The 23,057-nt window shown below is 38.1% G+C and overlaps 1 protein-coding gene across 1 annotated transcript; it reads left to right on the top strand.

The window, feature by feature from the left end:
- The first annotated feature begins 3,868 nt into the window (after positions 1–3,868).
- On the top strand, positions 3,869–14,590 carry anxa5b (annexin A5b). Its single transcript, XM_053329192.1, has 13 exons — positions 3,869–3,990; positions 4,288–4,333; positions 7,719–7,803; positions 8,186–8,280; positions 9,485–9,598; positions 10,194–10,284; positions 11,794–11,873; positions 11,960–12,010; positions 12,568–12,661; positions 12,771–12,866; positions 12,966–13,024; positions 13,897–14,019; positions 14,159–14,590. Exons 2-13 carry the CDS (start codon positions 4,331–4,333, stop codon positions 14,219–14,221), a joined length of 954 nt encoding a protein of 317 aa, XP_053185167.1. The 5' UTR covers positions 3,869–3,990; positions 4,288–4,330; the 3' UTR covers positions 14,222–14,590.
- The last annotated feature ends 8,467 nt before the right edge of the window (positions 14,591–23,057 follow it).

Here is a 23,057-nt window from a genome sequence, read left to right as displayed (position 1 = left end):
GGTGAAGACTGTGGCAGCATGTGTGAGTGTGTATGTGTAAGAGAGAAAGAGAGAGATTGATTGTGGGTTGATGAGTTCATAGGTCAAGAGATATGGGTAGCTGTTGATTTATACTGAGTGTGTCCATCTGTCTGTCTGTTTAAAACGGTACATTTATGGGTGGTACATCTGCTAGCAACAGTGAGGTAGTGGTCACAATAAAAAGAAGAGAAGAAGAGAAAGAGGAGGAAGAAGAAGCCACCATTATTTCATTTTTTGATTTTTTCTCTGTTCGGATGAAGAAGACTGAATCAAGCTCACCAGGTATTCAGTCACACTCTGGGACAAAATTACCATCAGACTTGTTGCTTAAATTTGACTGTGAAGAAACTTGATTGCTGTTATTCTTTCCTGCTACAGACACTTTTTAAACAGCTGTGAAAAACATATACTCTGTACTTCGGGGGCTTCACTGGATGACTGTGGTCCCCGGAAGATAAGGAAATATTCACTTGAAGACAACAGAACTGGGAAACCTTAATGATGATAAGCTGGAGTCCACTGATCATCTCCTAGTCAACAAGGAATTGGAGAAAACTACTTCAGACCTTTGATGCCTGTGCACATCAACATGTCCCTACCTGCAAAATCTGTGGGGGTCGATGGTGTGCCTCCTCTACCTGCAGGTTGGGGATGGAGCATAATGGTCTACTTTTGTCTGTTTGTCTCGCTCAGTGCACTGTTAGCTTTGTTCCTCTGGTTCTTATTTCAAGAATCACAACGTTACAGATACAGAAAGTAATGACGCACCGTGACTTCCACCTGCTACCTCAAAACAGACAGTTAATGTGCAGATGTTCTTAGGAGCCCGTGCATGTGTTTGTGTTTGTTTCATGACTTCTGTATCATAAATATTCAATCTATATAGTATCATTTTTTCAAAAGTAGGTTGAAGATTTTCAAAGGAGGGTTTTTATCTTCATTTACAACTGATCTGTGTAGATGCACATTGTCATCATGATCTTACACTTTTGGTTTGACCACATCAAATGCCAATAAATGTCTGATTACTGATGTAATTTATAATGTGCTCCTATCATCCTAACTTCATTTTATTTAAGTATGCTCAGTTTTCTGAATTACATCAGGATTTCCTCTCAGTTCAGATTTCAGTTCCAGTTTATGTGTTTTCTAGTGAAATTCAATCAAAGCAAAAATTGTGTTAGATATGTATTTATAGCATAACATGAAGTTGACTTATGTTTTTTTTGTATTAGACTAATTGTATAAAAGCTATTTGTGTATTTTATGATAACTGAACCCACATTTTGTCCCTATCTTTCACCCTGTGATTAGTCTCTTTGTTCGAATTGATCCCATGACTTTCAGTTCAGTTTACTCTGTGTTTTTTATGTGCGTGGCATGAAGATTCCTTGCATACCATCGCTGAAGGCAGCAGAGTGAACGGCATTCATTACAGAAACAATACTGCAGGTGCAGCACACACACTTTATCCTCCGTTCTCTTTATTGTATTATTGCTGATATTTCCCCTGTTATATATTAACTTTAGATATTAACACATGTTGTAGGATAAAGTCTTTAATTTAAGGCCCCTTGGAATTACCTATCCTGATATATAGTTTATTGTACAGTACATTGATGTGACATATAGTGCTCGTGAAGTGATGCATTGTTTTGTTTATAATGAAGAGAAATATTTAAAACAATGTTAACAATCTGATAAAATATGTTTTGTAAGATCACATGCCTTCACATCATCTGAACTAAAAATACTGCAGTTGCCAAATTTGACCTTTAGTCCTGTTTGCTGTTTATTATTCAGCTACTCATTGTTCCCCATTCTGCATGTTTTTTGGACCTTTTCAACTGCTGCAGTTTTGTAACTTTGAACCTGTCTCTGAAGGTTTCTGGCCTACAGGCTCGGGTCATTCTTTGAGCATTTAGTTTTGTGAACAGCATAACAGAGCCCCCAGATTCCTTTACTGTAGAGGTCTAGTTTTTCAGATCTGTGTCGTTTTGTTCTGATCAATGGCAAATTTAATGATTGTATATATGGTATATTGTTGTATAATTGTGACAAAGACCACACCATTTGCCCCATTTACACTTGGATGTATTTCTAACCATGCATATAATTTGTTCAGCTAGTATAAATTATTCATCTGAAGCATTGCTAGTCTGGACATTTTATACAATAGACCCCATTGTGTGTCTTTTTAATCATGTGTCATAGGAGTGCAATTATTTTCTGTCTAATCAACGTTCAAACAATTCAAACCGTGATGAACCGTGATGTCCACTTTACTCATTTGCTGAAGATTGTGACACATGTGACCCTTGTACAACTTTACCCGTAGGTGGTGCTACGATATTAAAAGAAATAACCACTAGAGCAGAAGCAGCAGCTGGCAGTCTCATCAGATTGCATCAATAACACATCACTTCAGGAAATCTACATTCTAGTTTTGTGGGACGACCCCTGGTGTTAAGAACAGATTGTTGCAATGGTGGCGCAGTTTAATCTTTGTTTTTAAACACTGTTTGGCCTTCAGTCACAGCTACTCCAGTGAGAGAAGTAAGGCTGTGTTTTAAAAGTAAATGGTAGCCAAACTATTTGAAATGATTCTGTTTGGTGCACAGTGGATTGTAACTGTGAAAACTCTGCTCTGATAGTGAGCTGCTTCATTAATAACTCAACCCTTATTTCTGGCAGTTAAAGCCACAAGAAGTACACACTTTCTCTCAGATCATCTATCTTTCTCTCGCTTCACTGTATAAGCTACTTAAATGATTATCATTCCTAATTTAATGCTTACACACAATCTGGCACACATAGTGTATCAGAGTACACATATTTGCACTGAGGGAGCTGTGTTAAACTTGTGGGTGTGAACCAAATTTAAACAGACTGTCCTGTTGACTGCTGTGAGCTTTGATGTAGGGACTGTAAAGCTGCACTAATCAATATTTCATTAGCAGTGGATCAAATGACTACTGTTGTGCAATGTGAAAAGGTTCTGTCATTATGATGAATCCACAGCCGGCCTTCTCCTCAGCACAATGGGGCGCTGTAACATCTTTAAGCTCATTGTTTTGGTTTTATACCATTTGTTTCCATAGCAGCAGGCTGCTGTTTTCAGCAAATAAACTCCAATAAACTCACTTTATGTATACAAGGTAGTAGGACTTCTGCTTAAATTAAATATGCAATATTTCATTTAATTATCTTAATTTGTTCCACTGCTGTTGATGCACTGTTCAAGATAAAGATGTGATTCATGACCAAAATACAATTCAATGTATTGTTCACGTTCCATCACTGAAAAGGAAAAAAAAAAATAGGTATGTTCTCTTGTTTCACATATCTTACAATATAAATAAGTGATTTGTCAACTCCAGTTACTTAACAACTATTATTTACAAGTCACATGAGAAAAAAGATAATTTACAACCAACTAAGAAGAGCTACTATATGTCAACTTCATGTATACATTTTCTTGAGCTGAAAAACCCCATAAAGCCATGTCAAGGACCACATAACTGACTGATCCCATCTGATATCTTTGCTTCTAGATGTGTATGAAAACCATGACCAAAATAATCACACATTCTGTCATTGTGTTACTCATGGATGAAATTATAGTGAAAACACATGGACACCTGGAACTAACTCCACAGACCCCACTTTTAAAACCACTGCTCTCCACAGTTTGATATCACATACTGATAAACATCTGCTGTAATATGAAAAAATAAACCGGCAAAACATTTGACTCTGTTTCAGGGGCAGGCTCGTGCCAGATTTGTACGCACCTGGGTGTGGCCCATACAAGCGCGTACACTCACACAATCACGCGCAGCGGAGAGTTTATACTAGTGAGTTCCTGCCCTCCGCTTTTCTTCTCTTCCTCCTCTCTGCCTGCCGGATCCATCGGTCTGCTTACCGAACCTCGTCTGACAGCTGCAGCTTCGCCACTTTAACTTCCAGGTAAATAAATTCATTTTGATCAAATTCACGAGTTCAGCAGCATCTGTGCCAGGTGAAGGGGGATATCCGGGGTCCACCTGTGGAGGACAAAGAGCCATGTCAGTCCACTGCCTGTGTGACAGCTGCAGACTGTACAACATGAGACCACCAGAAACTCTTTAAAGACGATACAGAGCCATTTAATGCAGATGTTTAGATGACATACATTCGCTCCTCAGAGAGAGTTCAGTTTCTTTCAGAGAAAGTTTAATATTTGTCTTGATTAGTTGCCGACTAACATTTTTCTTCCTTAAACAGACACAACTTTCCTGTCGTGGAAAACTCATCCAAGACTTTCAAAATGGTGAGTCATTTTCATTGAGACATTTCACTTTTTCCACCATCCATTAAACTAAAGAAACATCGTAAGTGTCTTCTTTATGATGAATTCATTCCTAAATCAGTGTCCGTTATTTATGCAAATGTATGACTCATACTGGTTTTTAGTGTCTGAACTCTCCAAGACGACGCCCACTCTATCCCACATTATATAATGTTAAGATATGTCTGGCTGATAGGAATAAATGAGTAAAATGTTCAAATGTTCATAGACTTATAAATCAAAGCATGGGCTCTGCAGCCATTTACACACAACTCATAAGTACATGTTGCTATAATAGAGAGTATTTTGGCACACAGTTAGTCAGTGTAACATTTTTCCTACTGAAACTTTCCAGTTTGTTAAGTTTGGGTGCATGTATGGGTGTGTGTGCTATCTGTGCGCATGCTCCTGGGACTGGAGACTGGAGAGAGGTTTCATTTGGGAAGTTGGAAGTTTAGTGTATGAGTCATGAGGGCTGTATTCCACTCGGGTGGGTCTCAGCGTCTCTCCACCTCTCTTTGTGTTTTAATACACCCATTTCCACGTCTAGCTTGGGATTTAATGCCAACCTCCCCTCCCTCTCTTAAAGGGGAATCAGTTGTGTCTCTCCAAGTCAGGGTGGAGTAAACACATTATCATCATAAGGATGTAATTTAATGATAATAATCAGTCGTGGAGACGTTTCATTGCTGTGCTCTGAACGCTGTTGAGTAATAAATGTTGGGTAATAAAGCAAACTTCCCCTTGTATGAATTGCCAAAGAAAGTCAGTTCTTTCTTTGGTTCGTTCCTGTCAGCAAATCCAGTGAAGGCAGCAGAACTAACAATGAATTGATCCAGATGTGTAGCCAAAGCCTGATATAGCTTTTTCCATAGAACTCTATTGTTATTAAATACACATCAAAGAGCCACATCGTGTACTGTGACATGCTTCAGAGCACTGCAAACAGTCCAGGAGCTGTCAAAACTCAATTGCATGTCATGTTGGCATTCATTTGTGGCTGAAATTAGTATTATAGCACCCACCTGTTCAGGACATTACATCGCCTATTGGAAAGTGAAACCAAGTATTTGTTACTAATTTTTAAGATTTATGTCTTCAGTAGGAAAATTTGGGCTTTGGGCCAGGGCTGCACATAGGAAAATTGTGTTTAAAATTCAATTCATTTGTATGTTTTTCCAGAAGTAATTAATGCAGTGCTTCTTTTATACATTTCTTTCACCCATTTAAAAACAGGTGAATGTCCCAGTTTCTCTGCACAGTGTTCTAAAAGCTATATTATCTTATCTGATAAAGAAAACTGTAAAAGGTTGCGTATTTATACATTCAAAGAGTCCCTCCAGACATGTTTAAAGACATATAAAAGTCTAAAAATACTGTCTAATGTGGGATTTTCCTCAAAATATTTCAATTACCTTGACTGTTTAACTTCTTGACTAAAGATGTTTCATACTTGAATGAAATCCCACTATCAGTGTATCTATTTATTGATTTTGTTACCCTGAAAAAAAGTTAAGAACATTGAGTCAAAAGAACATTAATATCCACCTTTTTTTTAACTATTGAATGTAAACTATAACATGTAAACTGCAGTTCAGGTCTTAGAAATAAATAGCCTACAGAGGACCAGAGACACATCAAAAAAGATATAATATAGGAAAAAACTGATTTACACAATGTTAGTTTTGGTCTTTACATGGGATTTGTGGACAATAAGAAAAATATTGAATAATGTTGGCCTTATTCTTAGTTATATTTACATCTAAGCTCAGTGAAAGTAAGTAATGACTCCATGATAGACTTGACCACCACACATAATCCTAAAATGCATCATTTAACATTACAACATGGTTTGGACTTTGTCTCACAGAAGCAACGCAACAGTAGGTGGATTGTTGGCGGTAGCCATGGCAACCGCCATCCATAAATGCAGGAGGCGATTGATAAGACCTGTGTGGTGTCACTGTCCCCCTGCTTTACCTGCCGTGACAGCTTCTGTTTATCTACCTGTCAAAATAACGCCCCTCACCTTCACCCCCGCCTCAACTCATGTCTGAACTCGCTCTATAAGGCTCAACTTATCTCCCTCTATACGCTCTCAGTCCCTGTCCAGCATTCCAGTGGAAGTGATCGACGTTGTTTAGGGGTTGTTGTGCGCAAACATTCGTCTACAGATTGATTAGATTTAGTTTATCTTGTGGGGCTGAGTGTGTTTATGAGAAACATTTTAGCAGTCCTTCCTGCAGACTGAATCCTTGTTGTGAATGGCGAGTTGTGTTTAAATGTTCCACCATATTTTTTTTCGGGGTCAGAATTCCAGAGACATTCTGGTGGTTTTCCACTCTAAACATTTCTCTCCTGAAATAAGAGGCCACCTCTCAGCTATTTTAATGTTAATGTGTCACAATTTGAGGGATTGTCTGGAATGAGTGCAGCATTGTTGCAGCACTTTCACTAAAATCGATCTTTAAGTTAATGTTTCTGTGGCCTTATCACATTCTTACTGTCTTCAGTTTGCTGCTCTCAAACATTTTTTTCCACATTCAGAGAAATGATTAGCTTGACAAGCAAACTGAATCACCATTTCGTCTCACTTTATCCATCATATTTGAATCATTGAACAAATCTGAGATGGAAATTCAGAAATCTGGAACCAGACTAAGAAATGAAGTGAGAGACATGATGTTTATGAAATGGGAGCCTGTGAATTTAGAGATAGAGTGATAGAGTGCACATCTGCATGTATGCCATAGAGCTGCAAGTCTGGAAGTCATTAAATGCATTTTAAAAGGGAATTCTTCAATGAGTGTATGCACATCATGAACCAGGAATATTTTGTTTAATACAGTACTTATGTAAGCATGACTATAAAGACTGATTCAGTACATTCTGTGATTTTATGAACGTGTAAAAGGATTAAATGAAGTTATGTGCATAACAAATCTTAGCTATGCTATTTATCTAAGCATGAAAGTAGATTGACAAAGTATGATCTGCAAAAATATGATGTTATGCACGTAAGGAATCTGAGATAACTCATTTATTGAAGCACGAATCTACAGACAATGTAGCATTTTCTTAATATCTGATTAAAGCAGATGCATACATTTCAATATTAACACAGTGCAGAAAGCTTCTCTTCTGATGCACAAACAAACGAAAAGTCGACGCACAGAAAAATGAATCAATCTATTTTGATCATGGGTTCATTTTTTAGGGCATTTTCAACCAAAGATTATGTGGTAATATCTTACCAAATGTAAAGATTTGCTGCTTGTCTCTGTTTTATTGCTGTGTTCACAGTAACATGTAACGTAAGGATCTGCAGCAGGATAATCCTCCTTTTGTCACATCGTTGTGTTTACAGGCCGGCAGAGGAACCGTGAAAGCAAGTGGAAACTTCAACGCCAGTGCGGATGCTGAGGTCCTGTACAAGGCCATGAAAGGGCTCGGTGAGATGCTTGTGTGTCTGCTGTCATTTGATATGTTGAAGGAAGGCGTGTCAGAGTGTAGATCTTCATCAAACCAGTGAGAGAGATTGTTAAAGGAAGTTCCTCTCTGAGTTAATCCTGCGGTAATCACAGCTGTCTGCGCGGAGCTCCACCCCGACAGCATGAGTCTTAAACATGAGAGCAGAGGTGAAACTTGAGACACGTCACTGTGAGCAAACACTGACTGTGACTGACGGCTGTAATCATGTGGGTGCAATGTTTGTAATCAGGAGCCCAACTAGACAGAGTATACTCATTGTTATATGATATGTCTCTAACGTGAGGACAGTTATAAACAAACACTTGTGGCTCTGTTGAGTAACTGTGCTGCTTGTTGCCATAGGGACGGATGAGGATTCCATCCTGCAGCTGTTGACGGCTCGAAGCAACGGCCAGAGGCAGGAGATCAAGTCTGCCTACAAGACCCAGTTTGGAAAGGTTGGACTGGCTCATTAACATCTTTTAAATCACCTCAACACACACATAATGAGAGCTCTTGCTTAAAGGCCTCAGTACGGTTCAGATGAACTACACAAAAACTCTACAGCAAAAATGTTAAAAATGGCCTCACTGGAAGGAGTTGCGGTCAAAGTTTCGTCCTGGCTGCATCTATGAGTGACCTTTAGTGTCTTTGCAGTCTTGATACACTAAATTATAGTTAGATATAATAAGTCACTGTAGGACATCGGAAAGGATGTACAATAACATGGCTTTAACTCCACTGATGGATCTTAATTTCTATGTACATTTAATCTAATTTATGCACATGTTTTTGTCCTAATAAAAAAATTATAGAAATGAAAATCACTCACACTGCATGTGCAAACCCTTATGATATATTTCAATTATACATTATAAACAGACATTCATGTTGAACAGTATTAAAGAGGAAAAGTAAGATTTAAAAAACATGCTTAAGTGGGAAATTATAATGAGAGGGTCCCATTCAAGCGAAAAAAGTCTAATAAAGTAATAAGTTTCAGGGCATTTCTGTTTGTCATTGGTTTAGTAGATTGAGTTCATGGTTCCATCTGTTCACCAGACCTTTTTCTCCTTTATAAGTACTCAAGCTTGAGTGGATTTCACGTTAAGAGGGTTCAGAGCTGCCAGCTTCCTGCACACATTCAAGCTGGAAGAAAATAGTTTCAATATCCATCTCGCAGAAACCACAAGTTGTTAAATGTGACATGAGTAGTGCAAGGAATGAAAAAGAAAGCTTAAGAGATACTTAATTCCTGACAACTCTCAACTTTCAAACTTGCACACACCTGGCTGGTCTCTGAATGAAATGGGTATATATGTTTGCAACCTTTTGCAATTGTATTGGACAAAGCCCTCCTCAACATCCAGCTTTCCATCAGAAAGCAGGGTTAGAGGATACGACAGGCGTTTCATTTAAAGCACACTGAGGCCTTTAAACCTAATGACCACACACAACATCAAAGCTCTATCTTGACACAGTCAGACTGTGACAGTCAGGGCAAAAAATATCACCAGAAAATCCCAACACGATGGGGTTAACCATCGCTAAATAATCCAGCCACACACAACAACCATTAAATCTTTATCGGCAGAGCAGTCACACACAGGATTTATGCTACCCCAGAACTAATTAAAGTACATGCTTTGTATCCTATGTCAGGATCTGATCAGCGACCTGAAGGGAGAGCTGGGTGGTAAATTTGAGACTCTGATCGTGGGTCTGATGACCCCACCCCTCGCTTATGATGTGACAGCCCTCCGCAATGCCATCAAGGTAGGTGCTGCAGTTAGTAGATGTGAAACTGGTAAAAAAAAAAAAACTCATGTAATTTAGACTGACTAGTGTGACAGACACACTAGCAGCAGGAAACTTAAAGTCTCTCTTTAGTCAAAAATGTGTTTTCCATCTTGTTTCATCATTATGCAGAACGATGTTTGTGTAGAAGGCTCTTTTCACTCATCTGCTAAAGGAAGAAAGTTTATCTGAGGTTGCTTTACAATCTGAGTTTAAGAGGTGTATCTACGATCATGATTTGTGACATCACAACTGGTTTGGAGCCAGTCCGGGTCCAGTATGCAACTTACACAAGTGTGATATGGAAACTTGAAGCCTGCAGTGCACAAACACTGAGAGTGAACTTTCCAGTGTAACAGGAAATGTGTTTCATCCAGCAGTTAAACAGAAATGAAAAATATTTGCATATTCATGAATACTGCAGATGTTGGAGGAGATTTTAACGAGATCATTTAACTTTTTTGTGGAAAAATAATTATACACAAATTATTATTAAAAGTAGATTATTTAATGCACACCTTAAAACATGTCTGGAGGGAGATCTTTAAATATCAGCTCTGTGTTTGACCTGTAGGGGGCAGGAACAGATGAGAAGGTCCTGGTGGAGATTCTGGCCTCCAGAACTCCCCAGCAGGTGAAGGACATCTCCGCTGCTTATAGAAAGGGTAACACACACTAACACACACACACACACGCACACTAACACACACACACACACACACACACACACACACACACACACACACACACACTAATGCATAATAAACTCACTTGCCTAAGAAAATGTTTAATTTGTTCACGTGCAGTTTGATTTACAGCAACTACTGTAGGAAACTCATTGTCTCATAATGATCAAGGGTCAATTTCTGCTGAAACTTAGATAAAAATTTTATTGATAGGACAATAAACAAAACAGGATACAGAGATCACACAAACCCACTATTCATAAAATCACATATGCTGAAATTTTTGGATCTGGTCAAATTCAGAACGGCACAAATAATGTACAAAGCGAGAAATAATCTATTGCCAAAAAATATACAAGGAATGTTTATATGGGATATAATCTAAGGGGAGACCTAAATTTTAAAAAACCAAAGGTCCGAACAAATGTGAAAAGCATGTGCATGTCGAGCTGTGTGGTGACTTTGTGGAACAGTCTGGAGACAGAAATAAAACAGTGCAAATATAAATCTGTTTAAAAAAAGGTAATATTTTTAAACAAGTACATGGAAGAGGAAGTATGGTAATGGAGGGCAATGAGGGATAAATCTATTAATAGAATACGGTTGATTGTTGTATTGTGATTGACTTGGTATGTGGTATGTATGGCTTTTTTTTTGTGGGGATAGTTCGTGTGTGTGCGTGTTTGTGTGTGTGTGTGTGTATGTCTGTATTTGTATTTACAGGGATATGTATGTGGTGTATGTTTGTTTTTGTGAGTATGTATTTGTGTAGATGTTTGGGATGTGTGTGTGCGGTGTGTGTTTGTGTGGGTGTATTGTATTGTAGTTGGGATATCTGTGTGGTTACAAAATGAAGAGTAAAAAGGGGTGGGAAACTAAAAAAGTATTGCACTTCCTCCCATTCCTTTTTCGAACAATGTGCAGTGTTTGGTTATATATCAGCACTTTATATGATTAATTTTTTTTCTTTTTTCTTTTTCTTTCTTTTGTATGTACAAATTGTTACATATATATATTTATTTATTTTTTTACACATGTTCGAAATAAATATCTACTTAAACTTACTTGATTAATCCATTAATCTATTTTTGTTTGCGTACATTTTAAGCAATTATGTCATGAGAAATGATTAGTGGAAAAAATATGATGTAACAATTCAATTCTGGACAGTGAGATTGTTAAACAGGTATTCAATTGATTTCCATTTGGTGTTTAAAAGTTCTTAAATCATTTTGAATTGAACCTAATGAACCCTGCAGAAATACTTCATGGGGTGTTTTAGTAAAATTCTGCATTCCACATTCTTTGTTTCAGTCTTTTATTGGAAATGTTCTCTTTCAAAAACACAAACCTGTAAAACAAAATGTTATTAAACATGTGAAACAGATTTAACACAAACACATGTCAAAGACCAGTGTGTTTCTTTTTCAAGATCAGGACTGAAATAAAAGGCAAAACTTTAACTTTTGTGTTTCATGTGTCCCTCAGAGTATGATGATGACCTGGAGGAGGATATTTCTGGTGACACCTCAGGTCACTTCAAGAGACTTCTGGTTATTCTGCTCCAGGTGAATCTCTCCTCTCCTCTTCTCTCTCTTCTCCTCTTCTCTCCTCTTCTCTCCTCTCCTCTAACAGAGATGTTTTGTCTCCTCAGGGTAACAGGCAGAAGGGGATCCAGGAGGGAACTATAGAGGCTGATGCTCAGGTGAGTCAGCAGTTTATTGCAGATAAGTAAATATTTTTGCTCAATACCATCAATGAAATCTTTGTCTCTTCATTTTCGGGTGTGACTATCACATGTTTGCTTTGAAATGTGTGTGTGTGTTTAAAAGAGGGTGGGGGTAGTTTAGCTAATGTGTTATGATGCAGTGATGCCCTCTAGTGGTGGGAGTGACTAAAACATGTTTAAAGAAAATAGAAGGAGTATTTTTATATATTACTTTGCCAAAGTTATGTTTTCTGATCTAGAATAATCTGTGCATGAACACAATCCACCTCCAGCACTGACGAGACTTTACTGTCAACTAATCAGCTGCATTTTCTATCAGTGCTGGTCTGCTTTGTGTTGATGAGGCTCTAAAACATTGAGTATTGAGTATAGTGTGAAAGAAGACAATCCAAACTAGAGCGGGGATGTTTGAGTCTCATTTTATGTTGTATGAGTACATACTGGACCTTTAAAGAACTTTTGTTGAACTTGTTTGCTTTTATGATTTTGAAGATCAAACCACACCTGATCAGTTTTTGTGTTTGTTGTTGCAGGTCCTCTTCCAGGCAGGAGAGAAGAAGTTCGGCACTGATGAACAAACGTTTGTCACCGTCCTGGGAAACCGGAGCCCAGAACATCTTAGGAAAGGTGTGTGTGTGTGTGTGTGTGTGTGTGTGTGTGTGAGTTTGCGTACTGCAAATCTCCTGTAATTGTTTTGCAGTTTCACAAAAACTAATTCTGACCGTATGTGTTTCAGTGTTTGACGCCTACATGAAGTTGTCTGGCTTTGAGATGGAGGAGAGCATAAAGAGAGAAACATCTGGAAGCCTGAGAGACCTGCTTCTTGCCGTCGGTATGAAACAACACAACACAGAAAATGCTGTTCACTTTTAATTACTTATAATTACAATTTGTCAATCATAATCCTCTCTCATTCATTTTTCTCCTATAGTGAAGTGTGCCAGGAGTGTCCCAGCCTATTTTGCTGAGACTCTGTACTATTCAATGAAGGTAGGACAACATCTGTCAATGTGAAGAGGAAATAGTGACATGTTTTAACATTTGGAACCAGTTGTAAAGACACATTATGTGCAAGCAAAATTCTGCCATTGATAGAAAATGTCCTACCTGTAATTATAAAATCATGAATGTATGATCCTGAATTATCTGCCTGTATAAAGATGGCTATTATAATATTTAATTGTATATGTTTAATTTGGTAAAACTAATACCTTTTCAATAGAAGAAAAAAAGGAATATTTTCTTAAAAACTACTGTAGTACTTACATTAATATATAAAAGTTGATCAGATGATACATATGATTGTTCATGACTTAATGAATGAATGATTTTTTTGTCATACTATTAAATTACATTAAACACAATAATACGACAAAACACCTCTCAGCAATTAAAATGTATATTCCATACAGAAGTAAATCATTACTGTAAACCATATAGTGTATTTAGTGTGTGGTCATATGGGAAAAACATTCTTACTGACCAGGCATTTATCTAATGTATTAATGCAAATTGGGATTTATCAGGAAATCAGGATTGTTTTGAGAATTTTTCTATATGTGATTTGAAGGTCTGAGAATAGAGGATGTCCTTTTGGTTGTACACATTGTAAAACCCCTTTAGGGATATTTGAGGGGCTGTGTAAATAAAATTGACTTTCTGTATTTAAAGTAACAACAAGTAGAGAATGGTGCAGCTTTTCTGCGTTTTAGTTTCAATATGGTCTATATGTCACCATGAGATATTCAGTAGACTGTAAGAAATCAGTGCTTGTCAGAAAATGTGACACTGCTGTTAAATGTAGGTCATATGTTTATGGTGTTTATGCTCATTGTGTGTTTTTATGTGTGTGTTTGTTTCAGGGTGCAGGAACTGATGACGAAACCTTGATCAGGGTGATGGTGACTCGTAGTGAGGTGGACCTGTTGGACATCAGATCTGATTTCAGGAGGCTGTTTGCCTGCTCTCTGCACTCCATGGTCAAGGTACACACACACACACACACACACACACACACACTAATGAATGAATACACTATGCTAAACACATACACACTTATACCAGTTTCCATCCATCTATGATTTTTTCCCCCTTTTTCATACAATTTGTGTTGTTTTTTTACAGGGAGATACCGGTGGCGACTACCGTAAAGCTTTACTGCTGCTCTGTGGAGGAGATGATGCGTAACCATGGCAACAAGTGCAATAGGAACCACACCTGAAGTGCCTTTTTCTCTAAGCCGGCCAAGTACGCCTGCCGAAACGACAACAAGCTATCATAAAGTTTTCCACAAACATAAACTTGCTTGTACGTGACAGACGGCCCCTCAGGTCCTTTTTTAAACTATGATTCCAAATATTGTCTTTGAAAGGTAGCTAACATTTTGTTAACAGAAGTCGACATTTAAAATAGCTTTTGGTCCGCTAATATCTTCACTAATGTTTTGTCATTCATTTATAGCAAGATATAAGACAACAATTGTTTTTTGTATGCACTTTGTACTGCAGAACCAGTATATGCAATAATAAACATTTCACTTGATGAAGTAAATCTTTACTTCTTTGTCGTATCTCAGTATCTCAGTATAAACCTTGTCATGTTGGTTTCTGTTGTATTGAGCTGCTATGACCACTAGAGGGAGGCAGAGCAGCTTTAATAAGAGTTGAGGTTGGCATTGAGAATATTAAAGCACCTTAAAGGTTGAATATGTAGAATATTTATTAAAAGCTATATTTTTAAAAAAATAATACAGCCACGGGGCGTTTTGAGGGGTACAGAATGAAAGTATTGCTTTTCCATAAAAAAAATATTTAGTCTGAATTAATATTTTTAAAATGTTTTGACGGGTTCGACAATGACGTTCTGACACGTTCTGTGTACACTGTACCAGCCAATTAGCGGCTGGAATTGCGGGTTGCCAGGGTTGTCTGTTGTTCCGGTGTCGTGCCAAGATAGTTACCCCCGATAGAATTTGTATCCCCTGGCCGCGGGAGCGCGCATACACTCTTCGCTTCAGTTTATCAACAATGTTTTTATTCTGCTGTATGCTACTACGCGTTAACGTAAATTTATACTATTCAGTGTTCTACATTCACAATGTTGTATCTTTTTCCTCCTATAATCTGACAGTGGTATTTAACCATGACCACGTAGGCTAGACGATTACTTAAACTGTGAAGTCAAGATCACATTGACTCGAAATGTAGGCTACATTAAACCACAAAGGTAATGAAAGGCTGGTCTTTTGTCTTTTATTTTGTGAGTATTTCAGGTCAGGTGTAGTAACACTAGTGAGTATGGAGAAGATTACTCTATCCCAGCTCAAGTTACAGGGGGGATACTTATTATTTCAGGCTGGAAATCCGTCCTCACAAAATGAAACACAAGATGACAGTGCCTCATCTTCCTAGTGTGTGTGTGTGTGTGTGGGGGGGGGGGGGGGGTACTTATTATTTCAGGCTGGAAATCCGTCCTGAAATAATAAGTATCCCCCTGTAACTTGAGCTGGGATAGAGTAATCTTCTCCATACTCACCAGTGTTACTAGACATGACCTGAAATACTCACAAAATGAAACACAAGATGACAGTGCCTCATCTTCCTAGTGTGGAGGGGGGGGGGGGGGGGGGTACTTATTATTTCAGGCTGGAAATGACGTCTGAAATAATAAGTATATTCACAAAATAAAAGACAAAAGACCAGCCTATTATTTGTGGTTTAATGTAGCCTACATTTCGAGTCAATGTGATCTTGACTTCACAGTTTAAGTAATCGTCTAGCCTACGTGGCTAAATACCACTGTCAGATTATAGGAGGAAAAAGATACAACATTGTGAATGTAGAACACTGAATAGTATAAATTTACGTTAACACGTAGTAGCATACAGCAGAATAAAAACATTGTTGATAAACCGAAGCGAAGAAACGCAGCTCCCTGAGTGTATGCGCGCTCCCGCGGCCAGGGGATACAAATTCTATCGGGGGTAACTATCTTGGCACGACACCTGTCCGGCGCAGCTACTGTAGGCTGGCACTGGGTGAAATGGAGTTGTAAACAAGTAGAGCCGTGTTGGACTTACTAAAACCAGCGTTTTTTACTCTCAAGTACAACTTTTCATCACAAAACTTCGAAGGTAAGACAGAATATCTTTTAGTCACTGTAAATAAGTGGTTGTTTAACTTTGTATTCTTTGGCTGCTGGTTCACTGAGTTTTAAGCGCAATAATAGTGGTACTGTTGAACTCGCCAGGGTCTTAGCTTTCATATGAGATGCTATTTGTTTGTGTACCATGAAGTATCAAAACGGTAGCAATGGAAATGTGGAGAGTGGGTTGACTTTCTGACGCTATTCGGATTTTGATATTTGATCATTAACCTCTTAACGCACGCTGTTCCGTTCACGGGACAGGACGGATGTTAGGAGGTAGCCACGCGTTCTTCTGAATGTTTTAAACACCAACCCTTAAACATATATACTCATGCCGTACATTGTTGGAAAGCTTAGATTGTTCTGATTCAGTCAAGACCACTCACGACTTATATGGTTGCTCACAGCCGTAATAGTATTAGCGATTAGCTTGGCTAGCCACTCAGCTAAGTGAGAAAAGCTATAATGCTACATACCTTCAAAGTCTTCCCTTTATCCACAACGATCATCTTATGACTCAGCACTTTCTGTACAGCTCGCCAAGTATCCATTCTTGTGAAATATGAAATCCGTTTCCATAAAACCGGAATACTTTCCTCAATATGTCCATGTATTTAGTCCAACACGTAACGTAATAACACAAATAACAAACCATATACGGTCCGTTTACGTCATTTCCTGACCTGCGCGTCCATCTCAGAGTACACGTGACTAGATGTTTACGACCGTGAGCCTCTTCTGCTTCTGACGACACCACACACAAGCCAACCGGTGCTTAGGATTAGGCAGTACACGCAGAGACATTGCTGCTATTCCCACTGGCGTTACAATGTAATGTACCTCGGTGGTTTCAAGTCAGTTACAGCGAGGGTATGTTCGCTTCCTGTTTTCAAAATAAAAGCACCAACTCTATCGTTATGGTTTTCTTAATAATAAAAGGCAACGGGTGTTTTATTTTGTGAAAATGACCGGAAGTGCGTTACTCGCTACGGCTAACTTGAGTGGCTCCGAATTCGCAGGAACAAAACTTTAAACAGATGTTATTTGGACAAATTAGCGTCACATTGTGGATCTAAAGGGCTACTTTCTCGCCTAAAAAGGTTAGACATGTGGATAAAGTGGTATATTTACAGAGTTAGAGCTAAAATAAAATCCGGCACCGGACCTGGCAACCCGACTGCTGGAATTACTTTTTGGTTGTTGCGACTACGATCTCGAGACATTAGATGGCGTTGTTCTGCTCATTCTACATATTCTACCTTTAATGTTATCCATGCCATCACTTCTACTGCATTTTATAATTTTATTCTTCTACTCCACTAAATTTGTTTGAAAGCTATAGTGGCCTCTCAATTAGCTGACTAAGGTTTTATGGTCTTTTATCATAAAATGATTAATATTTTAAAGATTAAGGCATTGACCTGTTTGCATAATAATGCATTAAAAGTAATCCAATAATAATCAACTAATGCATACAAGTATACAACACAAGGATTAGGACCATGTGAAAACTTGAAGGTAAAGGGGTTTTCCACATAATGAGTACACTGCAAAAAGAGATATGTTACTCAGGGACTACAGAATCTGTGGGAACACAACAATTTTGGGTTTTTTTCAGATTCAATATCAAAGCTGCAAAACTGCCAGGGCAAAGAACATTGAGTAAAATTCAAAATGATCGAATTTCCAAATTTGAACACTGTCCGTCCAACAGGAAGTCGGCCATTTTGACTCAAAGTTGCGATTTATCATTACGTCTAGGCGGGATTCTGACTTTGAGGCGTTCAATCATAATTCCACAGATTTGCACCATTGGCTCCTCAGCCAAGCAATACACTTAATGTTGATTTCTAATATTTTTGTATGTTTTTATACAATTGAGTCATGTGTTCAGTAATTTGTTCATTTCATTTTGGACAGTTTCGGTCTCTGTATAAAGTCACTGGGCAGTGAAATGACTGTGTGGGTGTGTGTGTGGGTGTGTGGGTGAAGGAGGGGCCATCTCAGGTCCTATTTCACTATCCTCTGTTATTCTTCTCTCGGTAGCAGTTGCTCTTGATTGTTGCCACAGAAACGGGCAGCCAATAACAAGGTCTGAATAGCAGGGTGTGGGGTCAGGCCACCTCGAGCCACAGGAAGAACAATACCTCCAACTCCTCCCCTTCGCTGCTCTGTGTGTTTTTGGATGTGGGAGATTGTGGGTTGGCATGAGTTTGATCAGCTTTGTAGGTCAGATCTGTGGTACTTAGTGGAGCATTGAGTCGTGTTTTGATGTTTTTCCTCCACTGCCACTCAGCCCCTCCTCTCCTTCGTCACACTGACTCTTGAACTTGAATCACAAAGTGTTTCAAGTTCAAGTAGATTCTAATAAGACGTGTGTTTTTCCTGCAGGGCTTCTCACAAGTATCAGTTAAAATGAAACTTTATGCAGCAAAAGTTTGTTACTGCCTGAACTTGCTTTGACACATACAATCACAGGTAACTTTTCTCTGGTCTTCTTCCACAGAATCAGTTGTTTGTGTACATTTATAACCACTTTTTAGTGATCTGCCAAAACATAATTCACTATGAGCAATTATGAACAGTTTCCAAAACGTTTCAGTATAAAATCACATTATTTGATGTTCATGTTTACATACAGGTGACAGGTGACTAATCAAAGGAAAGACACAAATAAAAGAGTGTAGAAACAATGAATGCAGATGGATAACACAACTAAGAAAATGAACATCCTATCATGCTCTTTGAAATGGATGAAAAGTGCAGAGCAGGCCTAGCTGACCCCTAATTTTGGGTCAAGAGGGTAAAACGTAAGTCTAAGATGATTGACTATACCTGCAAGACTAATGTTAAAGAATAATGCATATTGAGAGATGAGTGGAGAAAAAACAACACAGGCACTAGTCTACAGAGATGTGGAAACCAGAGTATAAAGTCATATTAGCAGCCCTGTAAGGTTGAATTTAGGCACACAGTGCTTTGGGCTAAATGCTAGCAGAGGTGTCCTAACATGCTGATGTAATGTTTGTAATAAAGTTTATTGAGTGATGTAAACGACATTGCCTTTACAGTCACCAGATCTAAAACACGTGGTAGATTTTGAGGCAGATTTTGTAAACGGCACTCTGTGTCGCCATCATTAAAACCAAATGAAGGAATATTTAGTGGGAAAATGATGTTTGTCCCTCCAGTTAAGTTCTGACTTCTAGCATCTGTACCAGGGACCATTAATGCTGCTCTGAAAGTGTCTTAAAAGACGGTTAATGTTGGTCAGTGTTGGTCCATTTGTTTTTTGCATCCTAAGAAGTCATAAGAAGAAGGCGTTCAATGCTTGCATGTTAGTTTGATGTAGTGACATTTAAAATAACAAAAACATAAACCTAATTGTTTCAAACATAGATTAACAAAACCTTGCAGAGAGCTGCTTTCTATGACAGAGCATGAGAGCCACAGGCTGATTTTCTCAGCTGATTATTATGACCTGACAAAGTTGTGACTACATATCCGTAGATTTAAGAGTAATCTGGTGCTGGAAGTTGTCACAAATCTATAACTCCCAAATTCCTGGAGGTGTTCTGGCACGCTTCTCGGAAACAGAGCCAGCTTCTTTGAATTCATCACATTGCATTGAACAGGATATATCCTCCACTAACTTCACTGAAGTCACACCCAGTGGAATTTTAATTCTATGATACTAACCCACTCCCTTCTTCAGCAAATGCCATTAAGTGCCCTGCAGTAGGAGAAAGAAAACCACAGAAATAAATTTACTGACAGCAATTGAATAAAAATAAAACTAGACCTGCAGGCAGGTATGCCGGGAACCATCACTGAATATAGATTATATGACAATAAACCAGAAACATGGTGTTAGATTTTAAATCTAGTACATTAACCTTTTTCTAAACAACAGGAAGATTGCTCCATCTTTAACATCAATTTTTTGCAAAAAAACTCAGTTTTCTATGGAATTTTGTATCTGTTGATGTTGATGAAAATGGGCGCAATCAGTAAAATATGTCCATGTGTCTTAAATCAAAAGTCAGACTGCAACTACTCAATATCGATTAATATACTGATTATTTTCTCAATAAATTGATTATTTGTATAGTTTATAAAATGTTAGCAGATTGTGAAAAAGTCCACCCTGAGCCCATTATTATTCTTTAAAGTGTCAGAAAATATTCACCCTTGAGAAGCTGGAACCAGAGATTGGCCATTTTTGGCCACACAATTGCTTAAATGATAAATCAGTAATCAAAACCGTTGCAGATGAACTTTTTGTTATTTGACTAAAAAATTAATCATTAAAACTCTAATCCAAAGCAAATACTTTATGAAATTTCTGAAGTTTAGGAGCCACTTCTAAGAACAACCAAACAAGCTGTTATCGTTCAACCTCAGAGACATCTTGGCGATGCGAAGCTGCAGCTCTATGGTCTCAGATCTAAAGTGATTGTTGAATTTAGTTTTTACTGTAACCAGTGTGAATGACATTAGATGTTGTAGATATCACAGGTAACCTTTTAGAGGTGTGATTCCCAACATGGAGGTCAGGTTAGTTGGGACATAAATCTGAGGGGTCATGCAAAGAGTCAAAAGAGTAGAGAGAAGCAAGAAATAACTTGTTAATTACTTCATAATCTTTCAAAAACACCACTCTTTGATTGTGCCTCGTTTTCCAAAAACATCTGAACATGATTTTAGCCCATAGATTTACAATGAGACTAGGATAATTTCCTTTTTGAACCAAGTGACTTTTGGTCAACAGCTGCCGACACAAAATATCTCAACTGAAACATAAAGTGTTTGAGATTGCAGAACAACTGCAATCTCAAACTCTTTTTAAATGAGGGTCCTTGCAGCTCATGTAACGACGACAGCTTGTTGACTTGTTACTTTTTCTTGTTTCGGATGAAGGTAGAAAATCCAATAAAACCTTCCTCATCTTCTATTTTCTCTTTCTTTGCATCCAAACTGTGGCAAAGATCAGTTTCTTTGATGTCAAAGTCTAGAACTATAAACACTCAGAAGAGGAATGTTAACATGGAAATAGAGCCCGCAGAAACGTGTTTGCACATATTTCATTCATCAGAAAAACAATTATGAATTTGTGTCTTTGAGCTCAGAATGGTCTGCCTCAAATGGCTTTTAAAAGAAGTTGTTTTAATACTTTGAGCAGAGGAGTCAAAGGCTGCTGCCACACTACCTTCCTCAAAGAGAAGGAAACAAGACGAGACGTGTTCCCGTTTCGCTGGATCTGAATTAGAAAAGAGCACACATGCCTAAATATGACTCAAAGGAGATGATTATCAACACAGTTTGATGGTATTTGTCTTGAAAGAGCAGCTTTTACGTAATAGCTATGTGCATCATCTACAATAGTACAGTGTGAGATTAAAGAGGCATTCCAATAATGTTACACATGAAAGTCAAATAAATGTCAAGTTAGTGGAGCACATGGGCTAGAATACGGGAAACCGTGGGCAGAGAAAAGCTGAAGAATAATGTCTTTATTCTACAGTCAGGTACAGGCAAAGTAAAACTGAACAAACAGAGAAGAACAAAGCAAAGATTGAACAGAATAAAACTCAACGCAAAGCAGGACAATGAAAGCAGACTGAACAAAAGATCCAACAAGACTGAACTAAAAACCAGAAACTAAACAAATTAAATAATGAGGAACAGGTGTCAGAATATCATGGCCTCTGCGGTTAACTTTATGATAAAGTGCAGCATTAAAACTCTGGCGTATATCCTGCTTTATTGACCGATGAGTCAGCTGCGAAGACAGTCTTACATTGTGACTCGAAAAAACTACAAAGAGCTAAATCAATCATCAGACCAAACTACAACAATTGTTCTTTCAATGATCTTGAATGAAGGATCCTGGTGCTTTATTGCTTGTGACGCCTACATGTAATCGAAGTTGACCCAATTTGATTCAAGAACTTTATTTTCACTTAATCTTTCTCCCTAGAAAGGCAAAATAAATCTGTGATCATCTGTACTTTCTTACAGATTGACTGACAATGCAATACATGTAGTATTACATTCTGAGATCATCATCATTATCCAACTCAACTCAACGCAACTCAAGACTGAAAATATTATAGTTTTTAAATAATTACAAAATGCTGAATTAAATTTTTTTTTTTTCTGGATAGACCTGAACCGATAGTGTAACACCAACAATCTTCACACAATCCCAAAGCCTCACAATATTTATTGATTGATATTCTGATTTGTAGATATGTGCGACCTCTCTCTGTCCCTTATTGTATTGAATATACTGAACTAAAATAACCTGTATGTCATACAAAATGCAGAATGAGTAGAATTTATTTGGTGGCTGATAATGATGTCCACCCCCCAATTGATCATTATCTACTTTGGAGTAAAGCCTCTCTAAAATTTTGCGGGTTTGGTGTATCAATGTGCCTAAAAGCAAACATGTCACCAATCCCACAGTCTTGTAGTTGTTATTATCATTTTACGGTTTTTCAGATCTACTACCCTGTTGACCTTTGAGTGTGTGAAACACACTGCCTTATTACGAACAGGAGGCTATCCCCATAACAACACCCACCACAAACTGAATGACTCCGTGACGAAGCCTGAGGTTTGGTTCGCTCAATTGCCTGCATGAGAGAGAAAAATGGAGCAATTCTTCACAGCTCTTTAATGTACATATACAAAAAATAGCCACACAAACCACTTGAAGCACTTTTCTCCCACAGTTCACTATAGAGTCTCCTAAAAGGATTGACTCTGGAGTCTGAATCATTGTGGTTTTCTGCTTTGAGAACACACACAGCGAGGTGCAGACCCATGTGAGCTTTTGTAAGTCCACAGTCACTTATTCACCAAACATTTT

The sequence above is a fragment of the Scomber japonicus genome, chromosome 2 (assembly GCF_027409825.1).
Source record: "Scomber japonicus isolate fScoJap1 chromosome 2, fScoJap1.pri, whole genome shotgun sequence".
Taxonomy (NCBI): Eukaryota; Metazoa; Chordata; class Actinopteri; order Scombriformes; family Scombridae; genus Scomber; species Scomber japonicus.
This window is presented reverse-complemented; position numbering and strand designations above follow the sequence as displayed.